This window comes from Culex pipiens, chromosome 1, assembly GCF_016801865.2.
Source record: "Culex pipiens pallens isolate TS chromosome 1, TS_CPP_V2, whole genome shotgun sequence".
Classification (NCBI taxonomy): Eukaryota; Metazoa; Arthropoda; class Insecta; order Diptera; family Culicidae; genus Culex; species Culex pipiens.
Window position 1 is genome coordinate 52,535,130 of NC_068937.1, and position 13,863 is coordinate 52,548,992.

Genomic DNA, 13,863 nt, shown 5'->3' on the forward strand with positions numbered 1-13,863 from the left:
TAATGCTATCAAATTTCAATCGTAGTTTATTGCATTTTTAGCGAATGAATGAGCCACTTTTCCTTTGTCATGTTTTGATAATGGGAATGGGCAAAACTTTGCAAAGCTGCAAAAAATGTGACGCACACCAACATGAGAAATACGAGATAAGAAATATTGCGTAGTTAGTTAAACGGTTAAAAATATCATATGAAGACTGTTTTCACGAATTCAGAAAAAAGAAAAGGTCATAAAACGGATTAAATAGCGAGTTCAAATGGTTAGCATGGTTTCGGAACCGAAAACCAAACCCGCAAGTTGCGCGTCTCCTGCAAGATCCCAAGCACGTGCAGCGAGCACGTTGTCTCGAGCAGCCGCAGCTCCTCGAGGGAAGTTGCGTACCGGATGATGTACATGCAGCCGTTGTCCGTCACTCCAACATTTTTCAGCTCCAGCTTGCGGAGCCCGGTGGCCCGTCGGCAGAGCACATGTACAATCTGGTTGTCCACGTGGGCCATGCGGGACAGGCGCACCTGCTCAAGCCGTGGGCTGCCGTTGAAGATGAACAACAGGACCTGTTGATCAACGTTGCAATTGTGCAGGGCGAGTGTTCGCAGGTTGGGGAACGTCGTTGCGGCGATGACCCGATTCCCAAAGTGACAGTCTTCGAGCTGGATGTGCTCGAGGAGCGTACATTGCTGCAGATACTCGATGAAGCGTTCGAGATGAACGGACCGCAAGTGCAGCTTCTTGAGCCGCGGGTGAAAAAAACCATCGCGGATCGGACTGCTGCCCAAGTTGTACCCGTGCACCACCAAAATCTCGAGCTGCTGGAAACAGTTGAGACTTTGCAAGTTCATAATACACGTTGGATGGAGCTCCAACACTCGGATCTTTGGCGCGAGCTCGGCAATCCGTTTCAAAACCTGTAAAAAGGAAATTGTCATCCAGTTTCTCTTTCATCGCTATTTCCTACAACCAACCCACGAAAAATCCACGAACAAGACCAACTCCTTGATACCGGGCTGAGCCTGGATCAACCGCGTCCAGTCCTCTTCGTCGAACGGCTCGGACGCGTCAAACGAGACCCGCTTCAAGTGCAGTCCCTTAAGCTCGCACATGTCCGCCACCAAATTCTCCGCAGGGCGTTGCGCAATGTGGTAGGCCATTGAATCGTCTTCGTCACGCTGCACCTTCACCTGGAATATGTCCAACGTGGTCTCATACCGCCGAACCACTTTTTGGAGAACCTCCAACCCGGCCGGCACGCGCATCGCAAAGTCCTTCACCCGAGGGCACATCACCGTCAGCACGTCAACAACCTCGTCAACGGTAAACACTTCACAGTACACTCGTTTCAACCAAAGCTGCTCCACCTGTTCCAGCCGGAAGTCCTGCGCCACGGGACAGCTCCCCTCGAACAACACAACGTCCAGCTCCAAACACTTCAAATTTGGCGTCGCCCGCAGCATCGCCATGAACACCTCGAACCGCACGGTGCACCAGGCCATCGAGAGCACCGTCAACTTCCGGCCGAAATCCGGCCACCACCCATCGACGCCTTCGATGCCCCAGTTGGCGAACGCAAACGACGATACCGGCACAAGCGGCGGCGGCTGGAAGTTCTGGCCCATCCAGTGGCTGTCCTTGGCAACGTCTCGCTCCAGTCGGAGCGCGAGTTGGTCCGACAGGGCCCGGTAAGCGCTCACGACAAACCGCCAGCGTTGACAAACGAGCCGCACCTGGCACAGCTCGTTCCCGGACAGGTACCGGAAAATGTGCGCCAGCAGTTCCGACGGAAGGTCCGGTTGGCAGAAATTGGCACGAATCTGCGGGTAAGCGAAGCGTTCCATGGTTCGGCGGAGATTTCGACGGGTTTTTTTCGCGGAACACGCGTTTCAAGAAAAAACGGTCCGATTCGCGTCGACTTGCGAGTGGTTTTGGTGATTTTGCGCGGGCTTTTCTGAAGTTTGAAACGTACACTCAACGAAGAAACTGGACTGATTTCATCAAGGGTCAACATTTTGCACGCTGAAGGCGACTTAAACAATTTTAATATATTAGGCAAACAAAAAAGTGACGAACTCTCCCAAGTAACCAAACAGCACTAAAACAAGTCAGTGTTCAGCACTACAAGCGCTTTACCAGCTGCGGATTATTGCTAACAAGTTTAGACATCTGCACTAAAAGCGCTTTTACAGCTGATTTGCGATCGGTTTTGGACTTTATATTTCTGATTTCCAGCTAGCCTCTGCTGTTGTTGATCCAACCCTGCACAAAACGTCAAAAAAAATTGAGAGAAGCAAAAATGTGGCTCTATCGGCTCTCTCTATTTCCCCTCCCCTTCTTCTGATCTATTTTTGGTTTGTTTACTACCACGTTACCGACTCAGCTGTCCGTTTGGGGAAGAGCCGATTTTTTTGCGTGAAAGGTAGATGTTGGAGATGTAAAGGCCTTGATGCTTGAGTTTGCCGCCGATGTGTTGAATTTTCTGCGCCTTTATCCATTCGCCCAATTTGGAGTTGGCTTACCGCAGCTGTTTTTAAACCTACCAATGCTTGTACTTTGCATGATACCTAAAATAACTCTGTGGTATATGCTCCGTCAGACTCTGTTGGGGCAGGTTCCTCCTTTATGACCAGTACCCCAGTACCCACAGCGAATTCTGAAGATTCTTTAGGCACCGAAGAGGCCCGAAAAATGTCAACCTTTAGGCCAACCTACATTTTTCAAAGAAGCGATTCTCTTTCATAATAATCGCAACATTAGTCCTCATTTTGTTTATTCAGCTCTTACGAAAAATTTCGATAAGGACTGAAAAAATCGACAGCACCTGCTAAAGCATGAAATCACGGTGAATCTCAGCCACCAACTGACAGCGGAAATTTTCTCCGCAGGTTTGTGATAGTTGTTCTAGTTGAAGGGATGAGCGAGTAAGAAATGTGTTTATTTTCGTTTGCTTCATTCTCTCTCTTTCACACCTCTATTGTGTTGCCAGTTAATGGGAAAAAATTCAACAGTGTTGCTAGGAGCAGCATTAATTCAGCTGCATTTCAGCAAAGCCTAAAGCAATTGTTTTAGAGCTGATTTGTTCTGATCTTAGCTGTTTTATGACTAACTAGCTGGTGAATGCTGATGAACAGCTAATTTATGATTTATATTAATGCTGGATGGTTATTGCGCGTATTCCCGAGAAAGACACGCGGCAAACCAGCCTCGGAACGACGCGCCGCACTTTCGGCAAATGCGCGCTGTCAAATCCTATACTGCACGTTTTGTTTTTGTTGATCTTCTTCTTCGAATCGCCTGGCATTGTTGGCAGATATGTTTTTAATTGCACCAAAAGTGCAGAACATCGCTGGCAACAATGTCTACGGCACGTTCTGAAATGCCGCGCGGCGTGTACCTTTGAAAGAAACGTACAATACTTGGGCTGTTACATTTTATTTACAAGAGAGCAATTCTCTACGAAATCGGTCTTTATTCTTAAATTTTAATGTTGGTATTTTTTAATCCAACTGAAAAAAGAAGCCATTTTGCATTGTTAGTTTGTCCAAATAATTTTCGAAACAAATTTGGCAGCTGCCCGAGCAGCTGCCCATACAAAAATGATATATGAAAATTCAAAAATCTTTATCTTTTGAAGGAATTTTTTGATCGATTTGGTGACTTCGGCAAAGTTGTAGGTATGGATAAAAACTACACTGAAAAACAATGATACACGGTAAAAAAATGTTATTTTAAATTTAACTTTTTGTCAAAACTTGATTTTCAAAAAAACACTGTTTTTTTTTACGATATGTTTTAGGGAACATCAAATGCCAATATTTCAGAAATTTTCAGAACGGGCAAACAATCTTTGACCGAATTATGAATTTTTGAATCAATACTGATTTTTTTTTAAATCGAAATATTGGTCGAACAAATTTTCAACTTCATTTTTCGATGTAAAATCGAATTTGCAACCAAAAAGTACTTCAGTAAAATTTTGATAAAGTGCACCTTGTTCTCGACCTTGTTCTAGTTATAGCCATTTTTAGATAAGTTTTTTTGAAAAAAGTCGCAGTTATTTACTTTTTTTTCAATTGGGTACTAAAGCCCTATGTCAATTTTAATGTACAACGGTGAAAAAGGTGCAGGTGGTTATGTTACACATGACCAGTATGACAAAGAACTTTGCAAGATGATTGTTGAAATTTTCGATTAGAATGTCCGGTCCAAATTTCCCCTTTATATTTACCGTCCTATCGAACTAAGGGGACGGAAATTGCAAGTGGAGCTGAAATAGAAATCGAAGTGAAATCAATTGACTTTCCTTCACCACTCGAAAGTTTCCAAGATGCGGGAATGTTTTTGCAAGGCTGTTGCAAGCAATCGGCGGCAGTAAAGAAAATTTGAACAGCAGACATTAAAACTGCCCTTTACAGTAATTGATTACGAGATAGTTATTCTAAATTTCCAGAAACAGATTTTCGCAGTGGCTTAAATTCAGATAATGGCCAAATGCAACTTTTTATGTCCAGTATCAAAAATCATAAAGTTTGATACCCATATTGCCCCAACTCTTACGGTTCGGTAAATGTTGATAAGTTGGCAACCACCGCACTCTGTTCGCCCCTACGACGCTCAAGCCCACTGGGCACACGCGGGCTCTGCTGTTTGACAGCTGCACTTCCGCTACCAGTCTGTGACAGAAACCAAACGAGATTACACGCTATTTTTCTATCCGCTAAGTAAACCGCGTGTTTTATTCCGGCCTCCCCGAAACCTCTTTAGGTTGTGGGCCCAAGTCGCGTTTCGGTCTAACGGAAAAGTGCGCGGAATCGTCGGGCGTCATGACGGACGCAAAACCCGCTCCGGTGCAGGTGCCGATGTTGGACGAGTTCAACTTCAACCCGTGGCGGCTCCGCATGCTAGCATTCCTGGAGGAGCACGAGCTCTTGGAGTGTGTGCGGACGAGTGTGGGTGACGTGGCGGAACTGAAGGAGAAACCGGGAGAAAAGCCGGAGGAAAAGACGGCCCGGATGAAGCTGCTGGAAAAGCGCATCAGGAAGGACCGTCACTGCCGTTCGCAGTTGATGGCGCGGATTAGCGATGCGCAAATGGACCACCTGGAGGAGGACATGTCCCCGAAGGACATCTGGGACAAGCTGCACAACATCCACGCCCGGAAAAGCGTCGCGAGCCGGATGCGGATCCAACGGCAGATCGTGACGATGCGCTACGATGGGGGAAAGCTGCAGCAGCACTTCTTGCAGTTCGAGAAGTTGATCCGGGAGTATCGGTCCGCCGGCGCGAAGCTGGAGGAGATCGACGTGATTTGCCACCTGTTCATCTCGTTGGGATCGGCGTTCTCCGGTGCTGTGACGGCGCTGGAAACCATGTCGCAGGAGGACCTCAAGCTCGATTTCGTCAAGAACCGGCTCTTGGACGAAGAGACGAAGAAGGGCATCGAATCGCCCACCCCGTCCCAGAGCGATGCTGCGTTTCACGGGGCGAAGCCGCAGAAGAAGCAAAAGTGTTTCGGCTGCAACAAGGAGGGCCACCGGGTGGCCGACTGTCCCGAGAAGAAGAAGCCGCAGCAGAGCAAGAGGAAGCAGAAGTCGAAGGCGAACGTGGCGGATTCCGGCAGCAACCGGAAGGAAGTTTGCTTCGTGAACTGCACGATTCAAGACGCGTTGTACGTACCGAAGTTGCGCTGCAATTTGTTTTCGGTGCTGCGCGTTGAACAAGCCGGGATGCGCGTCGTGTTCGAAGACGGGAAAGCGACAGTGTACAGTGGTTCCGAAATCGTCGCGTGTGCTACTGTGCAGAACAAGCTGTACGAAATGAACTTTCTGGCTCGGCACGGTACGGAAGATTCTTCGCTGTTGACGTGCGGTCGCGTGCGGAAGGGGTTCGTGCTCTGGCACCGTCGTTTTGGACATTTGAACGAGCAAAGCCTCAAGTGTCTGGTGCAGAAGGAGATGGTATCCGGACTCGACCTCAGTACCGCCGGGACTGACGATACCGTCGTGTGTGAGTCGTGCGTCGTCGGCAAGCAAACGCGGAAGCCTCACCCACCGCGTGAAGGTCGTCGATCGTCGCGAGTGCTCGAATTGGTACACACCGACGTGTGTGGTCCCGTATCGCCGGAGGGACTCGACGGGATGAAATATTTTGTGACGTTCATTGACGACTGGACCCATTTCGTGATGGTGTACCTGATTCGCTCGAAGGACGAGGTCATGGAGTGTTTCGAGCAGTACGAGGCCTTGGTGACCGCGAAGTTCGAGCGGCCGATCTCTCGGCTGAAGTGCGACAACGGCGGCGAGTACCGGAACAAGCGCTTCGAGGGGTTCTGCAAGAAAAAGGGGATCCGGATGGAGCCTACTGTCCCCTACACGCCGGAGATGAACCCGTTGAGCGAGCGCATGAACCGGACGCTAGTCGAGAAGGCGCGGGCGATGCTTGCTGATGCTGGCGTCGACAAGAAGTTTTGGGGGGAAGCCATGCTGACGGCGGCCTACCTGACGAACCGAAGCCCGACCGCTGCTCTCGAGATGAAGAAAACGCCGTACGAGTTGTGGGAGTCCAAGAAGCCGGACGTGTCGAACATTCGTGTTTTTGGCAGCGATGTGTTCGTCCACGTTCCGAAGGAGTTGCGCCGAAAGCTGGACGACAAGGCGTGGAAAGGAACGCTCGTCGGGTACTCACACAACGGGTATCGAGTCTGGGACCCCAAGAAACGGACGATCGTCACGGCGCGCGACGTGGACTTCGTGGAGTCTGTCGCGGTGCAGCAGCAGGTCGCGCAACCCGACTCGCAGTTTGTGCCACTTGAATCCGATGAAGAGAGCTGCGTCGATGACGCGAGCTGTGCCGACGATGGAGACGAGACTTCGGAAGACGAGTTCAGCAGTGCTGCCGATGAACCCGAAGCTGAGGAAGCTGATGGCAGCGGCCGACCTCAAAGACCGAAGAACCCTCCCGCTTGGCACAAGGATTTCGAGGTTGAGTATGCCAGTTTTGCACTCAACGCGATGAACTTCATCGAGGACATCCCGAGTTCGGTCCCTGAGCTGAAAAAGCGGGACGATTGGCACGAGTGGAGAGCTGCGATGCAAGACGAGATGAACTCCATGAAGCGCAACAACGCCTGGACGCTGGTGAAGTTGCCTGCAGGACGCAAAGCCGTTACCTGCAAGTGGGTATTCAAGGTAAAGCGGGGCGACGCTGAGAAACCGGACCGGTTCAAGGCGAGACTGGTCGCCAGAGGTTTCACGCAGAAGCCCGGGTTCGACTACACCGAGACCTACTCTCCAGTGGCGAAGTTGGACACGCTGCGGGCGGTGTTGGCGCTGGCCAACGAGAATCGGATGTTCGTGCACCAGATGGACGTGAAGACCGCGTTCCTGAACGGTGAGTTAGCTGAAGAGATCTACATGACCCAGCCGGAAGAGTTTCAGCAGGGGAATGGCCTGGTCTGCAAGCTGAACCGTTCCATCTACGGGTTGAAGCAAGCGTCTCGAGCGTGGAACGACCGATTCCATGGCTTCATAAGCAAACTCGGATTCGTCCGGAGCGCCAACGACATGTGTCTCTACACCCGAGGAGCTGGAGACAAGAAGCTGATCCTGGTACTGTACGTGGACGACATCCTTCTGGCCGGAACGTCGTTGAAAGTGCTGGAAGCGGTCAAGCAGAAGCTAACCAAGGAGTTCGAGCTGACGGACGAAGGTGAGATCAAGCAGTTCCTAGGAATGCGCTTTGAACGTGACAAGCTGAAAGGAGTTCTGAAGATCGGTCAGCGCGACTACTTTGATGGCCTCCTGAAGCGTTTCCGGATGGACGACTGCAAGCCGATCTCGACACCGATGGAGCACCGGCTGAGGCTGGTGAAAGGAGAGGAGAAGCTGAGAACGTCGAAGCCCTACCGTGAGCGAGGATTCTCGAGACTGCAAGCGCCTGAAGCACGTGGACACCAAGTTCCACTTCCTGCGGGAGCTGGTGCAGCAGAGGACGATCGAGATCAAGTTCGTGCGCTCGGCGGAGCAACAAGCGGACATCATGACCAAAGGTCTACCGGCAGCTGTCTTCAAGGATCTTCGCGCCAAGCTGGGATTGGAGGAGACGTGCTGTGATTGAGCAGGGGTGATAAGTTGGCAACCACCGCACTCTGTTCGCCCCTACGACGCTCAAGCCCACTGGGCACACGCGGGCTCTGCTGTTTGACAGCTGCACTTCCGCTACCAGTCTGTGACAGAAACCAAACGAGATTACACGCTATTTTTCTATCCGCTAAGTAAACCGCGTGTTTTATTCCGGCCTCCCCGAAACCTCTTTAAATGTCCCCCCTTCGGAACATCCGCGGGGCCTCCGGCCACTCCGGATTGTAGCCACTACTGCCGAAATGTCAAATTTCATGTCCAGTATCAAAAACCATAAAGTTTGATATTGGCCCCACTCTTACGGTCCGGCAAATGTCCCCCCTTCGGAACATCCCCGGGGCATCCGGCCACTCCGGATTGTAGCCACTACTGCCGAAATGTCAAATTTCATGTCCAGTATCAAACACCTTAAAGTTTGATATCCATATTGCCCCAACTCTTATGGTTCCGCAAATGTCCCCTTATCGGAACATCCCCGGGGCCTCCGGCCACTCCAGGTGATGGCCACTACTGCCAAAATGTCAAATTTCATGTGCAGTATCAAAAACCCTAAAGTTTGATACCCATATTGCCCCAACTCTTATGGTTCGGCAAATGTCCCCCCATCGGAACATCCCCGGGGCCTCCGGCCACTCCGGATTGTGGCCACTACTGCCGAAATGTCAAATTTCATGTCCAGTATCAAACACCTTAAAGTTTGATACCCATATTGCCCCAACTCTTATGGTTCGGCAAATGTCCCCCCATCGGAACATCCCCGCGGAATCTGGGCACTCCAAGTGGTGGCCAATTCCAATTATCAATTTCCGCTCATGCCGGCTGGCATGTCTTGGCGTGTCCAGGCTATCTGCTCCCGGGCCTCCAGGCCGTCTGCAAACGGGCCACCAGGCCATCTGCTCCTGATGTGATCTCGTCGACGTCCAGCAACAGAATGAATTTTCGGGACCGACCGAGCCGCTTTTTGTTAATTTAGATCGGGGACGTATGCCCCGCCTCTTTGCACCCATTCTCCTACATCTCCTTATTCGCTTTTTGCCTCGTCGACGATCCGAAAATTATGAGGTAGAGTGGGGGTGATTTTAGATACATCAATCTCACGTCTCTATATTGACTGATTGGGAAACGTTTGTTCAACCAACCAGCGTGCATCAAAAAGAGGGGAAATTTGCCGAGAGGGGAATTCGTCACGTAACGTTTTCGCTTCGCGAAAATTTTGGATTGACACCACGTATAGAAACGTTGCTTAATCCACCTCTAGGTTGTAGTATTTATTTTTTTTTTTCGAATGGAAATTAGAAGAAATAAAGAGTAATTGCTTAAAAATCATTTCCTTTATTAACTTATAAATTTCTTCAGGGTGATTTCACCGTTTGCCACTAATTCAAGAAGATCGCGGGTGACCTTCCGCCATGTCGACGCTCCTATCGTTGTGCACCAGCGATCAACAATGCGCAATATGCTTAACCGTGATTTCGTAGTTGAGTCCCTTGGCCAGGTGCAAAATCACCACCGATAAATACATGTCCAGGGAACCACGTTTCAGTGGTGCTCTAGTTCGGCTGCGTTGCGTTTGGCCACGTCGCTAATGTGGCCGAGCAGGAGGATGTTCGATCGAAGCTAGCTGATTCCACTGACCATCATGGTCGCACGGGAACCCGTTTCGAAATCGTAGATGGTCGTTTGGTTTGGACTTGCGGTACGCTACGAAAAGGTTCAACCCGAACACGACCGCGTACATGAACTGACCATGTCCGTGATTTTTTCGGTGGCGTCAAACACCACGGTAGCACCGGCCACAAATGTAAAAAAACGGGGCTTACATTCCAGTGACCACCGGAGAAAAAGATGCTGCTCACAAGAATCGGGTTCTGCAAGAAAATATTATAAATTATTAATAAAATAATTCTAGCTTAATTCAACTTACCGTTCAATTGCAATCAAATTTTACGGGCACAAGTTCGACAGCACGTCTTAACTGGACGCACTCAATTTTCACACTAAAATAATCACGTAGATATTTGGCCGAATAGCGCACTCGAGTCACGTTGAAGTTACATTTCAAAACACATAAAAGCTACATGGAAAAACCTAGTGGAAAAATACTATATGGTTTTTCACGTAACTTCAACGTGAAAACATTTTTTTGCCAGTACACTTTCACATTATTTTTACGTGTGTCACGTAAAACGAGCCTAGCGAGGGGAAAATCGGGGTTACGTGATTTTTCAGGTAGCATCAACGTGTGGATTATTTCCCTGACTGAAAAGTCCGTCAGACGTCCGTCGTTTGTCGTCCGTGCAATTGTACGACGTCGCACGACAATGTCGTGCGACTTTCGCACGAATGTCATACGTTTTTGCACCAAAATGTCGTATTTGTCGTGCGATCGATGATCGAAATTGTACGACATTCGACCGACGTCGCACGGTTTTGTTATTTAGAATGTCGTGCTATTGTCGTGTGCTGTCATTTTGGATTTTTAGGTTATGTTGCAGTTGAAAAAAACCGTTGTTTTATTTTTATTGTTTTTTTTTATTCAATCTGTCAAAATTTTACAAAAATATTCACTTGTTCACCTAATTTCACTTGCGGATCACCGATTCTTCTCCAACTTGGCTTCCTTCGAGATTTGCCTTGACCGCAGCTTCCGGCTTGGATATTGGTATTCTTCTGAGGCGGCCGTAGCAGCATCCTGGTCGTGTTGGACTTTTTCTCCTCGACGAGCTGATCGAAACCCGGATGCGACGCCAATATTGGATCTCCGACGGATTGATGTTTACCGGAGTACGAGAAAACGTGGCTGCTTCCGTGGGTTCTACGAAAGCCACGCGGGACCACACGGGGACGCATGGTTTCCGGCAGGATCAGATTGGAATAAGTTAGTTGCCTGAAAAAATATATCATCAGTCTAGTCATCAGTCAACAATTGGCAAGAATTTCTAAATTAAATTCTGATTTCAATAATTTTAATAATAAAATTTCAAGACAATAAAATTTCAAATATGTATTTTTGAACTGTAAAAGAAAAACTAAATCTATGAATTCTTGCTTACTTTTACAAAAGGTCCTATGTACATAGGAAACCCATGGCGCATTGATTGTTTTGAAAAAGTAATCTAGAATTATCAAAATTTAAACATTTTAAAACAATTATAAATGAAGACATCTAAAATAATTTAATTTAAAAACGTATAAAACTCAAATTATTGCAAATAGTTTTAAAATCTGAAACTATTATAGTTATTCAAAAAATGTACCAAATTTGAGAATGGATAAAACAATTAATGATCAAACGTTTACAAATATCAGCATTTTTGTAAGACTCAATCTCATCAATCAAATCATCATCTCATCATCAAATTCTAAAATTCTAAAATTCTAAAATTCTAAAATTCTAAAATTCTAAAATTCTAAAATTCTAAAATTCTAAAATTCTAAAATTCTAAAATTCTAAAATTCTAAAATTCTAAAATTCTAAAATTCTAAAATTCTAAAATTCTAAAATTCTAAAATTCTAAAATTCTAAAATTCTAAAATTCTAAAATTCTAGAATTCTAAAATTCTAAAATTCTAAAATTCTAAAATTCTAAAATTCTAAAATTCTAAAATTCTAAAATTCTAAAATTCTAAAATTCTAAAATTCTAAAATTCTAAAATTCTAAAATTCTAAAATTCTAAAATTCTAAAATTCTAAAATTCTAAAATTCTAAAATTCTAAAATTCTAAAATTCTAAAATTCTAAAATTCTAAAATTCTAAAATTCTAAAATTCTAAAATTCTAAAATTCTAAAATTCTAAAATTCTAAAATTCTAAAATTCTAAAATTCTAAAATTCTAAAATTCTTAAATTCTAAAATTATAAAATTATAAAATTCTAAAATTATAAAATTCTAAAATTATAAAATTTTCAAATCCTAAAATTCTTAAATTCCAAAATTTTAAAATGCTAATTTTAAAATTTTAGAGTACCTTAATACCAAAATCTTTAATTCAAGTCGTGATATTTTTATAACTTCTGTTTTTTATTAGACCATTTTTTTAAAATTTTTACTTTGTAAAATCCTTGAAAATATTCAAAAATGATAGATTTTAGATTTTTTCCAATTTAAAATTTAAAATTTAAGAATTTTTAGATTTTTTTAAAGAATCTCTAAAAGTTTAAAATATTTAAAAGAAATTAAAAACTTTAACATTTTTAAAACTTAAAAAAAATATTATGTATTTTTTTTTATTTTGTATAATTTTGTACTTTGTATTTTTTTCATTTTTAAATTTTTTGTAATTTTTAGAATTTATATTTTTTATTTAAAAATATGAATAATTTGAATTTAAGCATTTTTAGAATTTACAATCTTGGAATTATATAACTGATATGTTTTTGTTGTTTTTAGAATTTTCGAATTCGTGCGTATTTATGAATTGAAGAATTTTAGTATTTAAGCGGTGTATGCACTTCGGAAGGAATCGGTCAAGAAAAATTTCAAATGGGCAGCAGCGGCAGCGAAAGCAAGCCAGAGAGGGTGAAGAAAAGCCCCAAGAAAACGCTCCCTCTCCTTTTTTCTGCTGTTCGTAAAGCTGTTTCTTGACCCCTTTCCTTCCGATCTCCATACTAGCCTTTAAGAATTAGAGAATTTATTTAATTTTTTTGTCAATTTTAAAATTTCATATTTTAGAATTTTAATTTGTTTTTTAAATATTTGAAGACTTTGAGAATTTTAAGAATTAATAAATTCAAAAAAATTAAAAATATTAACAATTTGCACAATATCAAGAAATTTAATAAATTTAGAATTTTAAAATTCTTGCATTCTTATGTTCTGGAATGCTAGAATTTTAAATAAGGAAGAAAAAGTTTCTAATTTAATTTTACAATTATCAAATCAAATCAGCGTTGAAGTTTTTTTTAAGCTTAAGTATTTTAGATTTTTTGATTTTTCTGTTTGAAATTATTGAATTGAAAAGTTAAGAATTTGTGATGTTCCATTCATCCTATTTTTAATTTCGATCGTCCAATCGCACTTCCAGCACACCTCCTCCATCGTTTCTAAAACATGACTCACCAACCGCTTCCTCGGTCGCAAACTGGTTCCTTCCCGTCCCGTCTTCTGGAATGGCCCGCCCTCCTCCTCCTCTTCCTCCTATACCGCTACGAAGACCGAAATCTGGAATACAAGACAATTTGATTCGGTCGGTCGCCCACTCCGGCCGGAACTTTCCGGCAGAAAAAGTAATTCAACCTAGAACACAACTTACCTTTAAACTGTCCAAAATCCTCCCAAAGCCTAAAACCAACAACTCGGTTCGACTCGGTTGCAATCAAATCCGAACAAGATCAACTGAAGAGAACTGTCAAACTGTTTGCGTCGACGATAATCGACGTCGAATTGAAGGTAAATCGATGGAAAAAACAATGTCGGGCAGGTCGAGTGTTTGTCGTACGTTTGTCGTCCTTTCGACCAATCGATATCGAAACGTTTTTCAAACAGGGTTTGAGTGGACACCCTCTTTACACAGAGCTTACACTCATGGCTTTCTACCTAAGGTACTCGCGATTGAGTGTGTAGTAGTGCGGTTGTCAAAATCGCTATCTCTGACTCTCTCACTCCACTGACACTGACATTGTTTATGTTTTGGTTTTCCTGGCACGGTCCATTGTTCTTTTGTTATTGTTTTGGTTTTAGTGGCACGGAGTCATGCACTCACACTAATGCAAAGTAAGATGACGAGTACCTTT

At 44.6% G+C, this 13,863-nt stretch overlaps 1 protein-coding gene across 1 annotated transcript; it reads right to left on the minus strand.

The window, feature by feature from the left end:
- Window positions 1-8: 8 nt before the first annotated feature.
- On the minus strand, window positions 9-1,964 carry LOC120432660 (uncharacterized). Its single transcript, XM_039597908.2, has 2 exons — window positions 963-1,964; window positions 9-905 (listed from the first exon to the last, which is right to left on the minus strand). Exons 1-2 carry the CDS (start codon window positions 1,830-1,832, stop codon window positions 261-263), a joined length of 1,515 nt encoding a protein of 504 aa, XP_039453842.1. The 5' UTR covers window positions 1,833-1,964; the 3' UTR covers window positions 9-260.
- Window positions 1,965-13,863: the final 11,899 nt, after the last annotated feature.

What these genes read in the sequence shown, in the direction of transcription:
- LOC120432660 (XM_039597908.2), bottom strand. Translation starts at nt 1,832, where the DNA reads ATGGAACGCTTCGCTTACCCGCAGATTCGTGCCAATTTCTGCCAACCG. An exon ending in TGTTCGTGGATTTTTCGTGG is followed by an intron (nt 906 to 962) that starts GTTGGTTGTAGG and finishes TCCTTTTTACAG; the next exon opens with GTTTTGAAACGGATTGCCGA.